This window comes from Penicillium hordei, assembly GCF_028827395.1.
Source record: "Penicillium hordei strain IBT 12815 chromosome Unknown utg000001l_segment0_segment0, whole genome shotgun sequence".
NCBI lineage: Eukaryota > Fungi > Ascomycota > Eurotiomycetes > Eurotiales > Aspergillaceae > Penicillium > Penicillium hordei.
Genome location: NW_026623142.1, coordinates 5,666,544 through 5,678,511, shown reverse-complemented (window position 1 = coordinate 5,678,511; position 11,968 = coordinate 5,666,544). Strand labels below are relative to the sequence as shown.

The 11,968-nt window shown below is 48.5% G+C and overlaps 5 protein-coding genes across 5 annotated transcripts; 1 reads left to right on the top strand and 4 right to left on the bottom strand.

Moving 5' to 3' along the window:
• Nucleotides 1-158: 158 nt before the first annotated feature.
• N7537_002160 (putative UV radiation resistance protein (UVRAG)) lies at nucleotides 159-2,009 on the bottom strand (the record flags this gene model as incomplete). Its single annotated transcript, XM_056893218.1, has 2 exons — nucleotides 159-1,880; nucleotides 1,947-2,009. 2 exons carry the CDS (start codon nucleotides 2,007-2,009, stop codon nucleotides 159-161), a joined length of 1,785 nt encoding a protein of 594 aa, XP_056758213.1.
• A 250-nt stretch (nucleotides 2,010-2,259) lies between these two features.
• N7537_002159 (mitochondrial 54S ribosomal protein mL67) lies at nucleotides 2,260-3,446 on the top strand (the record flags this gene model as incomplete). Its single annotated transcript, XM_056893217.1, has 2 exons — nucleotides 2,260-2,595; nucleotides 2,718-3,446. Coding segments are annotated over 2 exons (1,065 nt in total), but the record flags the coding sequence as incomplete, so codon positions are not given.
• An 871-nt stretch (nucleotides 3,447-4,317) lies between these two features.
• ptcG (type 2C protein phosphatase PTC1) lies at nucleotides 4,318-6,114 on the bottom strand (the record flags this gene model as incomplete). The annotated part of the gene is made up of 2 exons (XM_056893216.1): nucleotides 4,318-4,785; nucleotides 4,843-6,114. The coding sequence occupies 2 exons, from the start codon at nucleotides 6,112-6,114 to the stop codon at nucleotides 4,318-4,320; spliced, it is 1,740 nt and encodes a 579-aa protein (XP_056758211.1).
• Nucleotides 6,115-7,295: 1,181 nt separating this feature from the next.
• On the bottom strand, nucleotides 7,296-7,754 carry N7537_002157 (uncharacterized protein; the record flags this gene model as incomplete). The annotated part of the gene is made up of 1 exon (XM_056893215.1): nucleotides 7,296-7,754. The coding sequence occupies one exon, from the start codon at nucleotides 7,752-7,754 to the stop codon at nucleotides 7,296-7,298; it is 459 nt and encodes a 152-aa protein (XP_056758210.1).
• A 1,879-nt stretch (nucleotides 7,755-9,633) lies between these two features.
• Nucleotides 9,634-11,549, bottom strand: N7537_002156 (PPIL2 family peptidylprolyl isomerase; the record flags this gene model as incomplete). Its single annotated transcript, XM_056893214.1, has 4 exons — nucleotides 9,634-10,144; nucleotides 10,200-11,383; nucleotides 11,465-11,481; nucleotides 11,540-11,549. 4 exons carry the CDS (start codon nucleotides 11,547-11,549, stop codon nucleotides 9,634-9,636), a joined length of 1,722 nt encoding a protein of 573 aa, XP_056758209.1.
• Between the last annotated feature and the right edge of the window lie 419 nt (nucleotides 11,550-11,968).

Here is an 11,968-nt window from a genome sequence, read left to right as displayed (position 1 = left end):
CAACTCCGATGCTCACGATGTAAATGTACGATGTTTCTTAAAGCCAAAGAAAAAGGGGAATACCACAGTCCAAAATTGGTACCAATGGCCACTTAAAACAGCATATTCAACCTCTGCAAATCATCTGTATCAGGGAGAAAATTATTCGTCGGCAGGGACTATTTCACCTTCTGAGAGGCGAGGCTGACGTTCATCCGGGACATTGACTCCCAAGCTTTGCGTGGCTGCACCAGCTCACCCGATGCACCACTTTCCACACTACCACGACGTGACAGATTAGGAGTCGACCGCTCAGCAACAAGAGCTCGGACACCACCAGCTTTACGGGCGGGGATCACTGAGTCGCCGGAGGTAAGAACGTAAAGGAGATACTTGAGATTGGGAAGAGTGTGGCGGATATCCAAGACGCGCAATCCTTGTTTAATGAGGATGTATTCAATGTCTTTGTTGAGGAGGAAGACCGCGTACTCGAATCGGTACTGCACACTCACCGGATATAGGGGGTAGGTTCGTTGTGGAAGTGATGCAGAGATAGGGTCCTGTATGAACGAAGTTGACCCATTCGCGTTGATCGAGTATGGGAGATGCACCGACAGATAGAACGAGAGCAGATATACCAAGTGAGCTGTGTGTCCCAATGCTGCTGCAACTACCTCGCGGTCGATATCCTCGAAGGTTGAGTTTGGGAGGGCCAGTCCGGCGATGGTGAAGACCAGGGGTTTATCGGGGATGGGTTCAATAGGGTAGATCGTGAGAAGGTCTTCAGCAATACGTCGGAGCTGGCCCTTGGTGTCCTCCTCGTTTTGCTCAAGCAACTGCTCGCTGGAAACCAACCTCTCCTGAGCCTCGGGAAGATGACTGCGTGTCTTTTCCTGAGCATTGCGGCCTTGTTCCATCGCTTCTTTCCGGGCCTTGATACTAGCAATGAGCTCCTCTTTGCGTCTGGCTGCGGTGCGGACTCGTTTGCGCTCCATGGCGACATACTGCTTGGTAAGAGCCAGCTTTTCCTGCGCCGCAGCTGCATCACTCGCTACACTCAGTGAGCGCTCGTTCTGCTGCAGGATTGAGCTAATCTGAGCTTCCAGTTTTTCCCTGGTCGCCAGTGCATCCTGTACACATTCGTCCAAATTGGCCAACTTCATCAACGCGTCATAGGATGAGGAGGGCAATGCGGCACCGTCTGCAGTAGCCTTCTGTCCTGCAGCTTGGAGCGATGTCTCGACCGGCGGAAGGTCAGTGAGGTTGGAATACACACCATCTGGGAAATGAAAAAGGATCGAGTTCGCTGGAAGTGGTTGGTGGAAGCTCTCCAATGTTTTCCCCAAGAATTGCAGTGATCGCAAATTCAGATGTAGTTCCACTAGTAGAATAAACTCAGACATGTCACCAGTCTTTGTCCAGAGCCTTAGAGTCAACGCGTCCATTCGAGAGACATATGGACCACATAGATTCAAGTCGAAAGATCGGAAGTTCGGATTGTTTGCACGGTCGACAGTTTCACTAATATAGACCGGCTCGTTAAGACCCTCGCAATGAAGTGAGAAGAATGTATCCGCCATGCGACTGTTGGTGATATCCCCTAGTTTGACCTGCCGAGTTCGAGGATTTGGATCGTTCCAGAACAGGGTGCTTCTGCGACGCGATGAACGCATCGCGGGCTCCTTTGTATTGTCATGTTGACTTGAATGCGACTTGAGATCAGTGAAGGACCGCGAGGGGTGCAAGGTGTGATTGTCGCTCTGCGATAGGATCTTCGAGGGTGTCTTTAAGGTATTCGGGATATCGTCGTCATCAATAGTCTTGGTGCGAGCTCGAGTCGGGGGAGGCGTGACAACCAAGTTGCGTATAGAAATTCCCTGGAGATGCCGGAGCCTACGGTTCTAGTGGCTTGTCAGCATCTAGCACCATCAAGTCCTCTTACATTTTCTTTCATGTTTTATACATACCCATGCATAGAGCCATGGCCTCTCTCTGCGGGAACCTATATCATGCTCCGTGTCCTTATCCATAACGCCAACGCTGCGGGGGAGCGCGGTGGTTAAGTAGTATATCGCAAATAGTTCAGATCGCTCATATTAAAGAAATCAGAAAATAGGCAAAGCGCAGTTGAAAGCAATTGAATTAGCAAGAGAAAGAGAGTAGTGAGCTGATAAGAGATGATGCGGAGAGCAAACGCCAAGACCTCAGCGTTCCCCGTCAAAAAATCGACCTCCCGTCTCTCTTGATCAACACCGTCTGGCGCCTCCCACCAATGCAATAAACCTGCACTTCTTACTACCTCAATTCTTCTCAGATCGACTGTACGCAGCCTCCGGTCCGGCCGAAATGGCCTCCAACACCAAGTCTTTCCAGAAAGTGCTGGATTCAACAGCACTTGCGGCCACGAAATTCATCCGCCGGCCACCGATTGATCCGAAAACACCAATTCAAGGGAAGCTCCGGGTACCGGGCTCAAATGCGTTCAAAGAGCAGCAGGACAAGGAAGGTCGACGGTTACAGAAGGCCTTGAACTCCATCACCCACGGCAAGAACATCTTCGTGTACAACAACATCCGCACGAAACAAGTCGTGTACTCACTGACTCGCTATCTGGATGTGAGTTTCTTCTTCTCTAGCGGCAAGGGCTTTGAAAGTTCCGGTCTCTAGCCAAAACCCCCCGTCCTGCCGTATTATTCAAGCCCGTCATATCGCAATTTTCTAACCCGTCGGACCTTTAGAAAACCAACCTCCTCAAGCAATGTGTCAATCACGGCAAGAAGACCATTCCTGCCACAGTCCGCAAGGATATGTGGGTGCCATACTTTTCCGTGCACTTCAACGAGGCGCAAGTCGGACTGAACGTCTATAACCACCTGCGGCAATTCGCGCTGCTGCGCCAGCTCTCCCCGCCCAAGGAAATGATCACCGTGACAAAAGAATATCTCGATTCGAAGCGGCCGGTAGACCTACGGGACCAGAAGCAATGGGACAAGGAAAACATGGGAAGACTGGGCCAGATCATGATGAAGAAGGAGCGTGCTTACGCCCTCATGAACCAGAAGGCCACCGCGATTGCCGATATTGCTTTCGTCCTGCAGAAGCACAGAGACCATATCGTGGAGGGTGTGCCAGAAAGCTCCAAGTCTGGATACAAGACTCTCAAGGCCCGTAGGCGCAGGCGTGCGGCTCTCCTGCAGGAGGCTGAGCAGGCTAAGGAACGTGCGGGCAAGGTTGCCTCGCTCGAGGAGCAGCTGCAGGTTGAGATTAGCACGGATCACAATGCTCCACAGGAGCAGACTGTCAAGATCTTGTGGCAGGATACATACGATGCGCAGTTCGCAAAGAACTGGCCCGATTACATTGAGCACGGTCAGCTGCGTTGGACTCGAAACCACTTGATTGGACAGGAGGATCTTCCGGTTCCTAGCGAGGACATCATCGCCGATGGTTCGTTTGAGCAGGCGTAGACATTTGGTGTCGTTGAGATTCTGCTCTTCTGCCCGTCGCTCATTCTAAAGCAAGACGGGACGTTTCGTGTGTGTTGATATCCACTTCCCTCTGGCTTTGGGCTGATGGTTGGTGCTTTTTGTATTTTCTCTCTTGTCTTTCTGTCTAGCTTATCCTAGCATTCATAAATTGTACTTTTAGATATATCAAATCACAAGGGGGTATGGCCACCTCTTAAGTGGTCTCTTCCTTTGACATCTTTTCTAGGGTCCTGTTTACACGCTTTCTTGGTGTCATCTCCGTCTTCTAGATGAACGTTATAAAGGAGGATAGGAAACATTGAATGCTTCGGCGTCTAACTACAGTGTTCTCAGCCAAGATCTTCATTTAGTTCATAGCAAACAAAAAGCAACTGTTTTATTCTAAGGCAGTAAACCATGTCCATCGCATCATCCCTGATCATAATCACCCTACACCAGCAGCGGATACAACAGATGGATATATACCATGTCTTCGGTTCAAACATTTGAACGATAATTGGATGGAAAACAACAAAAGGGCCAATTCTCTCATGGAGGCCAAATTCAGGACAAATATCCTAATAATAGAAAGACTTATGCTAACAAAAGACATCAAGACCACCAAGTCTGATATCGTAATAAACAAAAGGTTGAAAAATGAGGCCAACGGGCAACCAGTGTGCACCATTGACGCCAATGTGCAATGTAATAAGTAAGCGACAGGAAGGGAAACTCCAGAAGATATTCCGGGCCGTGTACATTGCTCCCAAAAGCACCAGACAGTAGACGAAAAGAAAGAAATGGACACGTTCTATCAATTCATTTTTCAAAGCTTCAGAATGGTGATTCGGCTTCATAACATGTCGTAAAATCACTGAGTCGAGCCCGACGGGTTATCCGGGCTGCTATTCGGACTCAGAATGTCCACAGAGGGAAGGTCGCTACTCTCTTTAATTGACATCTCAGGTCCAGGTTCTTGTTTGTTATTGTTGCTGGCCATTCTCTGAAGAGTCTCTTCATTGGCCTTCTCTGCCGCTGCCGGATTATCTGCAAGACCGGAAGAGGCGATGCTCTTCTGTGCTTTCTCGACAATCTTATCGGCCTCACTCATACCCCCGGCCACCTTTGTATGCGGATCCCCGTCCACTCCTATCAGTTCCGTATTGTTGTTGATAAGGTCCTTCACACGGTTGGAGTCGAGACGAATTACCATGCAAGACAAGTTGTCAGTGCTGAACCGTGCAAGTGCATGGTCAACAAGAATCTTGGAGGCATGTTGGGCATCTTGAACGTTCCGGATTAGATCGACGGATTCCTGATCACTGCAGACGTCCCACAGCTGTTGAAGTATGATTAGCTTTCTTGTATCATCAACATTGAATGGATCTCAACTTACACCATCGCAGGCCAGGATGATAAACTCATCAGCATCTGGCTGGATAACTGTCTCTGTTGTGTAGGGATGCCCCGTCACAAGGTCTTTCAAGTATGCATCACCCAAGGCACGGGTGACGGCTAGAACTCCATTCACGCGGTTGTTCAGGATTAGCCCGCCAGCGTTGGCAACTCTTCTCCCTTCATTTTCATCACTACCCTTATGGTCATAGGATAAACGAAGTGCTTTCCCATTGCGACATAATACAATGCGTGCATCACCAACATTGGCTGTGTACAAAACCCGTTGCCGAATAGCCTGATCCTGCAATTTTGGCAGGACACCAGAGGCGCCCGCGGTTGCTTGAGTCGGGGTTTCGATATTCTCTGAATTCGTGTCCGCTTTCGTCGCCGCAACAGCCGCGGGGCCAAGGGCAGATGAACCGGTGGCCGACTGTGAGTTGGGTACACGATCTTCCCACCGAAGCACGGCAGTGACGGCTGTACACCCAGAGTTTTTGACGGGCAATTTCTCCAACTGTTGGTCCACACTGGTGAAAGTCTGATCGAGCAGTTCCGGGACGGGAGTAGTTGGGCTTTTGCGCATGACCTCCTCGAGAATCAAATGCAACTTCTTTCCACACCACTCTGCAGCGAAAGTGCCAGCATGCCCATCGAAAATTGCAAAATAGCCATTGTCTGTTTCTACAACGGCAGATGAATCCTCTGATGACTGCGACGGGCTGCCCTTGGGGGAACTAGCACCATTTATTTCTAGTGCAGTTGGGGAAGGGGTGCCCAAGAAATTGTAGAGATAGGCATGTGTATCTTCCATTGTCCGACGACATTTGCGATTCCGGTCTTCGGTGACACCAACGCGGAAGGTCGACCGAGTAGTCGGTGCGGATTCACCGGCGGAGTTATTGAACGACCCTTGAGGGACGCTGAGAGCTGGGTCCATCTTTCCAAGCTTGTGCAGTGGGCTTTCCGCGATTGAGGGACTGGTGCTGATCGCAGAACTGTCCCGGCCGTTCAAGCTCAGGGAGCTTTTGGCGTTACTAAAGAAGTTGGCCGCTTTGGTGACGGTACTACTCCTGCGCTTCTTCTCACCAGCGGTACCCTGTTCTTCACTTTGTCGGCGGTTGAAAAATCCAGCGCTAGGCGGAGAGAACCTCTTCTCACGTGGACTGGTGCCGATTGTGTCGGTTTGGAGGGTTAAGGAGTTGGGGTCGAGGCCAGCCTCTGGGAGTGAGTCTACTCTGTCTTTAGGTGGGCTTGAGGAGCCACTGAACATCCTGCTCAGTAACCCACCCTGCGAAGAAAAACTGCGGCGCTTATTTCCTGCCAGCTTGATTGTATCCCTTCAAGAGGAATTGGTGTATCGGGGGTGGTGGTTTAGTGATGGGCGGGGCGAACACGGAGGGGGTGCTGTGAGGCTGACGTAGAGGTTCGGTCGGTTGAGGCGGAAGTGGGAGGAATTAAGCTGTAAGTGCTGAAAGAATCAGCGATAAGTATTTCTTGGAGGCGAAAAGGTGCCTGAAATGAGAGATAAGGAAGAGTGAAGTACAAGAGGAAGATGGTTTAGGCAGTGAGCGGCACAGCAATGGGGGGGCGCATAGTAGGATCACGAGGGGAAGCGATCTCTCTCCCAAGACATGAAACATGAAACACAAAATAAGACAAGAAAGAAAGACCAATCAAAGCAATTCAAATATATAAAACTCATCAATTCCCCGAACAGGTACAATGCACATTTGCACCATTGGTTCATGTATAGCGCGATCGGATGGTCTGAACACTTCTCAACCAGCCATCGGATAGGGAAATCGGTATCAGATGAGATCAATCAAAGGAACACACTTACTAGTAAAGACTGATAGAATGGGATTGTGAAAGGTGAAAGATGAAAGGCGGAAGAAAGGTAAAAGAGCAAAATCACCCAAATTACTTCCGTTGACGGCTCACGCGGCACTGGGCGGAGAGAGCCAAGACTGTCGGGGTGGAAATCTTAGATCTGAGATATGGGGTATTGCATATATCTTATCTTATTTCATTTCATAGATTTTATATGTTTCATAGGTTATTGGAGGGTATATGATTCCAGTTGGGAACTGTCTCAATACATATTCTCTTGACTCTCCGCATTTGGTCGATGACGCTATGATGGATCTTGATTCTGCTTATCTTCCCAGGTGGCCACTTTCATGTTGTATGCCATGTACGACATATATTCATGCATTAAACAGCTAACCTGGTAAACCCCGTTGATATACCTGCTTTATCAATCTCATTATCAACGGTTTTCTCACTTTCAACCTCGGTCCCCTCTCTTGCCTTATTGGCGATAGCTATATCACCTGTATATTCGTCCGGATCCCATGCCAAAACTCTGCTCTCCATGTCTTCCAGTTGCTGGGAAACAAGCTGTTATATGTCACATTTCTCTTTGGCATTCAAATGCTCAAGTTTCTCCTTTCATGCATGGGCAGGGTCGGGGTACGTAGTTGATCCGAAAAATCGCCTATCGATCTTTTGCCAGTATATCGCATCGAACGCGAAATTGTTCCTCGCAGCATACGCAATCCAGAAATCTCCGCTCTTCCGGCTCTCTCGCATTGGGCCAGAAAGTCTCTGGTTGCTGTTCAGTTGACCCTTGCTAATCGCTTCATCCTCGCGAATGATCATAGCCTTTAGGAATGTCTCGAGTCGAAACTCAAAACTCCGTACACCAGTCCTCAAGGCTATCTTCCGTGGGCTAGCATTCGGGCTTTTCAATAAGAAGCCACCAAGGTGGTGCATAGGGGAATTCAACGGGGGCAGCGTATGTTCCCAGTCCACGACTGCAGCAATTTTCGAGTCCTTGTTGAGAGGGACATTACCTGACCGTAAATCGTCACACCAGAGTTTAAAGGAGCCATTTCCAAAGATGCCCATCGTTCTGTAAGTCTTTTTTACTCGGGCAAGTTTTCGGAAAACGCATCCAACGACGAGCTTTTGTCGACAGTCACCAGCTGAGTCAACGGCGTAATTTCTTTGGTTCATAAGATGTATAATATGCAGCTCCGCTAGGCACTCAAAGTATGATGATGCTGTATCGAATGTAGTGTTCATGCTTAGCAAACACGCTTGAGGCAGCAACCCTAATCGAATAAGTTTATTCATAAGCGTCGAAAGAGGTCGGTGTGCGACTTCCCAAGTGAAATCATCAGCCTAGCTAAGTGACCCTATATGGAAAAGGGAGGGCCGAGAAAGTTGAAATAGGATATGTGCTAGCTCTCCGTATAGCCGCTCCAGCCCATCCTCATCAAAATCCGGATCAAGAATTCCACGGTATTCCTGTGGGCGACCTGGCATGTTCAGAACATCGTACATGTTGGTGTGATGATCCATGTATTCCATGTTTATAAAGGAACCAACTCCGGGTCCAAAGAGCCGTCCTTCCAAGTACCCCAATGAAAGACAAAAGGAACTGGGATTGAACTCTGGTCAAGAATGTAACGTATTGTGGGGGCCTCATTGCGAACTTTTTCTTCGGGAAACATGGTGGCACCAGGCTGTGGGAGACCTAGCATAGATGCCCTTGGAGAGGATAGAGGAAGATTCAAAATAAAGGCTATCGAAAAGCACAGGGGTTAGCAATAAACTTGAAAGGGAAAACCAATCAGTGGACGTGATACATCATAAATAGTTCCTACCTGTACCTACATAGTTATGTAGTTAGTTAAAATGTATGTTGTAGGTACTTGTGTATATGTGGAGTAGAGAAATCGCCCTTGGAATCGACTACTAGGAACTTTAACCTTAAAATATCAAACCTTACAAGTCTTGCACTATAGGAATATGTTCTAGAAATATGCTTTCATGCCTCAAGTCCAACCGTTTTCTGCAGATCACCGTCTTTCTTGGTAACTCGTGGACCTATCAGATTCTACGTCTAACCCTACCCTGTCAACGCCCAAGTTTTCGGCGCCCTGGCCTCTGATGGTATGCAGCCCCAGAGACTTAGCCTCCCTTCTCCTCTTGCTTTTTTTCTCTCCCCCTCGCTGAAATGTCCCCTTCTCCCCTCCAAGATCCATTATATAGCATTCGTGTCATAAGAACCAATCAGAGTCCGTCTTGCCTTTCTCTTCTTCACAGCAGATCATCATGTCACACTGTGGCTACGACTGCTCAATTTATGAATCCCCTCCTCTTTCTGTTCACTACTTCCTTCGCATTGTTTGCGTCTAAATCTTCCATGTATGCCACTTTATTGACTCCTTATATGCCCAGGTCGGTCTCATTGGACTGTACATTGTGGCTCTTGCATATAGACTATTTTATAGGTCATGATTGTCAATATCTACTAATATATATGGCATAATGCATTAATTGGGTACGGAATTCTTCTTATGAGTTTAGCTGTTTGATTTCGGTGAGAAGTAGAAATTGTAAAACCACAACTTGAACTAAAATGATAGTTCGAGAATTTGAATTCAAGGTGAACTTAACGAGAGTGATGTGAGACGAACTATGAGGCGTATATGCTCCCTCACGAGGGTTTGTGATTTTTGGCGGAAATTTCGAGGCCTATTTAGACGAAAAATTTGTTGACATCCATCTTTAACAGCACATTTGGTATCGTACGTCGTATGGATGGCCGACCCAAACAGTGATATTATTCCACTACCATGTGCCATTGAGCGCAGCCTAACAGCCAACACCTATGAGAGGAATCTATTTGTGTAATCCAAATTTGCAGAATGTGATCAAGCATATTCATATTATAATACAAGTCGAAGGAGGGGGGAAAAGGAATTGGAAATTAGATCTATTACCACGAGCTAAAGTTTCCAAAGCCTCCAGGTCCCTTGGCCTTTTTACGAGCGGGCTCAGGTGCAACGTCCTCATCTAGGAACTCCACAATATCATCTTCTTCCTGACCATCCTGGTCAGCCAGTGCTGCCTTCAAATATTTACCAACGCCTGAGGAACCGTCGGCATTTGAGTTCGCCTCAGCACCGCGGACTCGCTTTCCAGTCCAAGTGACACGGTCATCTTCCGCACGGCGAGCAGTCTCATCTGTCTCTTCTGCAGAAGGACCTGTAGCACCTGTGGCCCGCGCTTCCTCCGCGCGCTTCTGGGCTAGGAAATCCTCGAACGGATCTACAAAGACCGTGATTTCCTTGATGCGAATATCGGGGGTAGGACGGTTCGTGTTTGATTCCACCGGGTGGATCTCTAGCTTATTCAAAGTAGTGGATGAAGGAGTTGGGTCGTCGATGAGACGGCCAAAGACAGTGTGCTTGAGGTTAAGATGAGGCAGGGCTCGATAGGCAAGGAAGCTGAGATCGTATGTTAGCGCTCAGTGAGCTAGGAGAATCGCAAGTGGTCACTTACAATTGGCTACTATTGGTGTTTTTGCCCTTGTTAGCCATGCTCAGCGTGCCTCGGCCATCGTGTTTCAAAGGCCCCTCGAACTCATCTGCAAAGTATTTGCCCCAGATACTCTCGCCGCCTCGTCCAGTACCAGTTGGATCACCACCCTGAAGCATGAAGCCCTTGATATTACGGTGAAATGGCACATCTGTGTAATAGCCCTTCTTGGCCAACTGAAGGAAATTCCACACGGCTTTAGGCGCATGCTCGGGATACAACTCCAGATTAAGATGTCCGGCGGTGGTCACAATGCGCGCGTAAGCCTTGGCCTTCACGCGACCCCGCTTGAGCATGTATTCCTCCTCCGATAGTACCGCTAGCTCGGCAGACGTGTGTGGTGTCAGACCTGTGCTAGTGAATGAGGCAGCCGCCTTGCCCGTAGTGAATCGCGCAGCGTTGTAGGGGGTTGGTTTTCCCGGTTGTGCCTTAGACGCCACATTCGCAGCTCCAGTCTTCGAAACTGCTTTCGAGCCGGCCGCAGCAGAACTAGCCTGCTGGGCGCGTTCTGACCGTGCCTTTGCAATTGCCTCTTTCGCTTTCAGGATCTTCGCTGAGCTGCCAAGTGCACTGGTGTTGACGCTGCCAGAGGTCTGTTGGCCCTCCAAAATCCCCGTCTCCCCCTCCTTAATGTAGTTGAACGAGCTGAGGTTGCGCGATTCGATATTCTGCGGGTCCTGTAAGGTGATAATATCCTTTCGGCTGAATTCCTCATCCGTGACCAAGTCGCGCCACAATTTTCCCTTGATGTTGAGTCGCTCCACCGTATCCCAGGAAAAGACATTCCCTGTATTCCGTAATGCGACAATATGTGTATTATCTGTCAGGATCTTGTAGGTCACCGGGTCGACGTAGTCGCCATCCTCATTCTTTGCGATAGTCAACTTAATCAAATCCGAGCTCTTCAACGGGGCTCCGTCGACGGGATTGGTCCCATGCTTCTTGATCCATGGCAAAATATTCGTGAGGTCGAAGAGTGTTCCTGTAGGCGTGCAAACCGGGTGTGAAAATGGTTGGAGGGAGAGGGAGCAGAAATTGAATGGCAAGCGCTTGAACGCGGCGTGGGGGCCACCCTTCTTGGCCTTGGAAACTCCAGCGCCAGCACTGGCCGAGAAAGCATCTTCGGATGCCCACTCGGAGTGTGTAATCTAGAGAAAATACGATTATCAGCGGGGATTCAAGATGCAATAGGAGAGTATTGAAATGTAGAAAATGAAGATGTCGCATACGTAAAGTTTATCGGTTCCTATGGTCAATAACGTTAGTCTGAATCTGTCCAAAAAACAGTCTCGCGCAAGACATACCTTTTCCCATAATTTAAGATCAAGCTGTTTCCAGCAACTTTCGCGGAGATCAAATGACGGCAGGACACTTACCGTTTCGAGATTAGAGTATGGGTGGACTAATAATATTGCCACGCAGAAAACTACGTAGAGCAATCATCAGGCGGAGAAAAAGGCGGTAAGTTCATATGACCTACTCGAGTGCGCATCACTAAGTTCTACAAAAGAGATATGAGTCTAAAATTCCATTTTTGTTATCTGACTCTGACATTTTGATCTTTTGGGCCATATTGTCCTGATCCTGAGGTCAGAAGAAAGTCAGTGGATAATCATACATGTACAAGTGCTATCCTTCCCGCTGGAAATCCTGGAAGCCCATGCATCATTTTTAAAACAAACGCTGTGGACGGAGCTACCAGCTCCGTCTGAATCATCACGCAAATTGAAAAC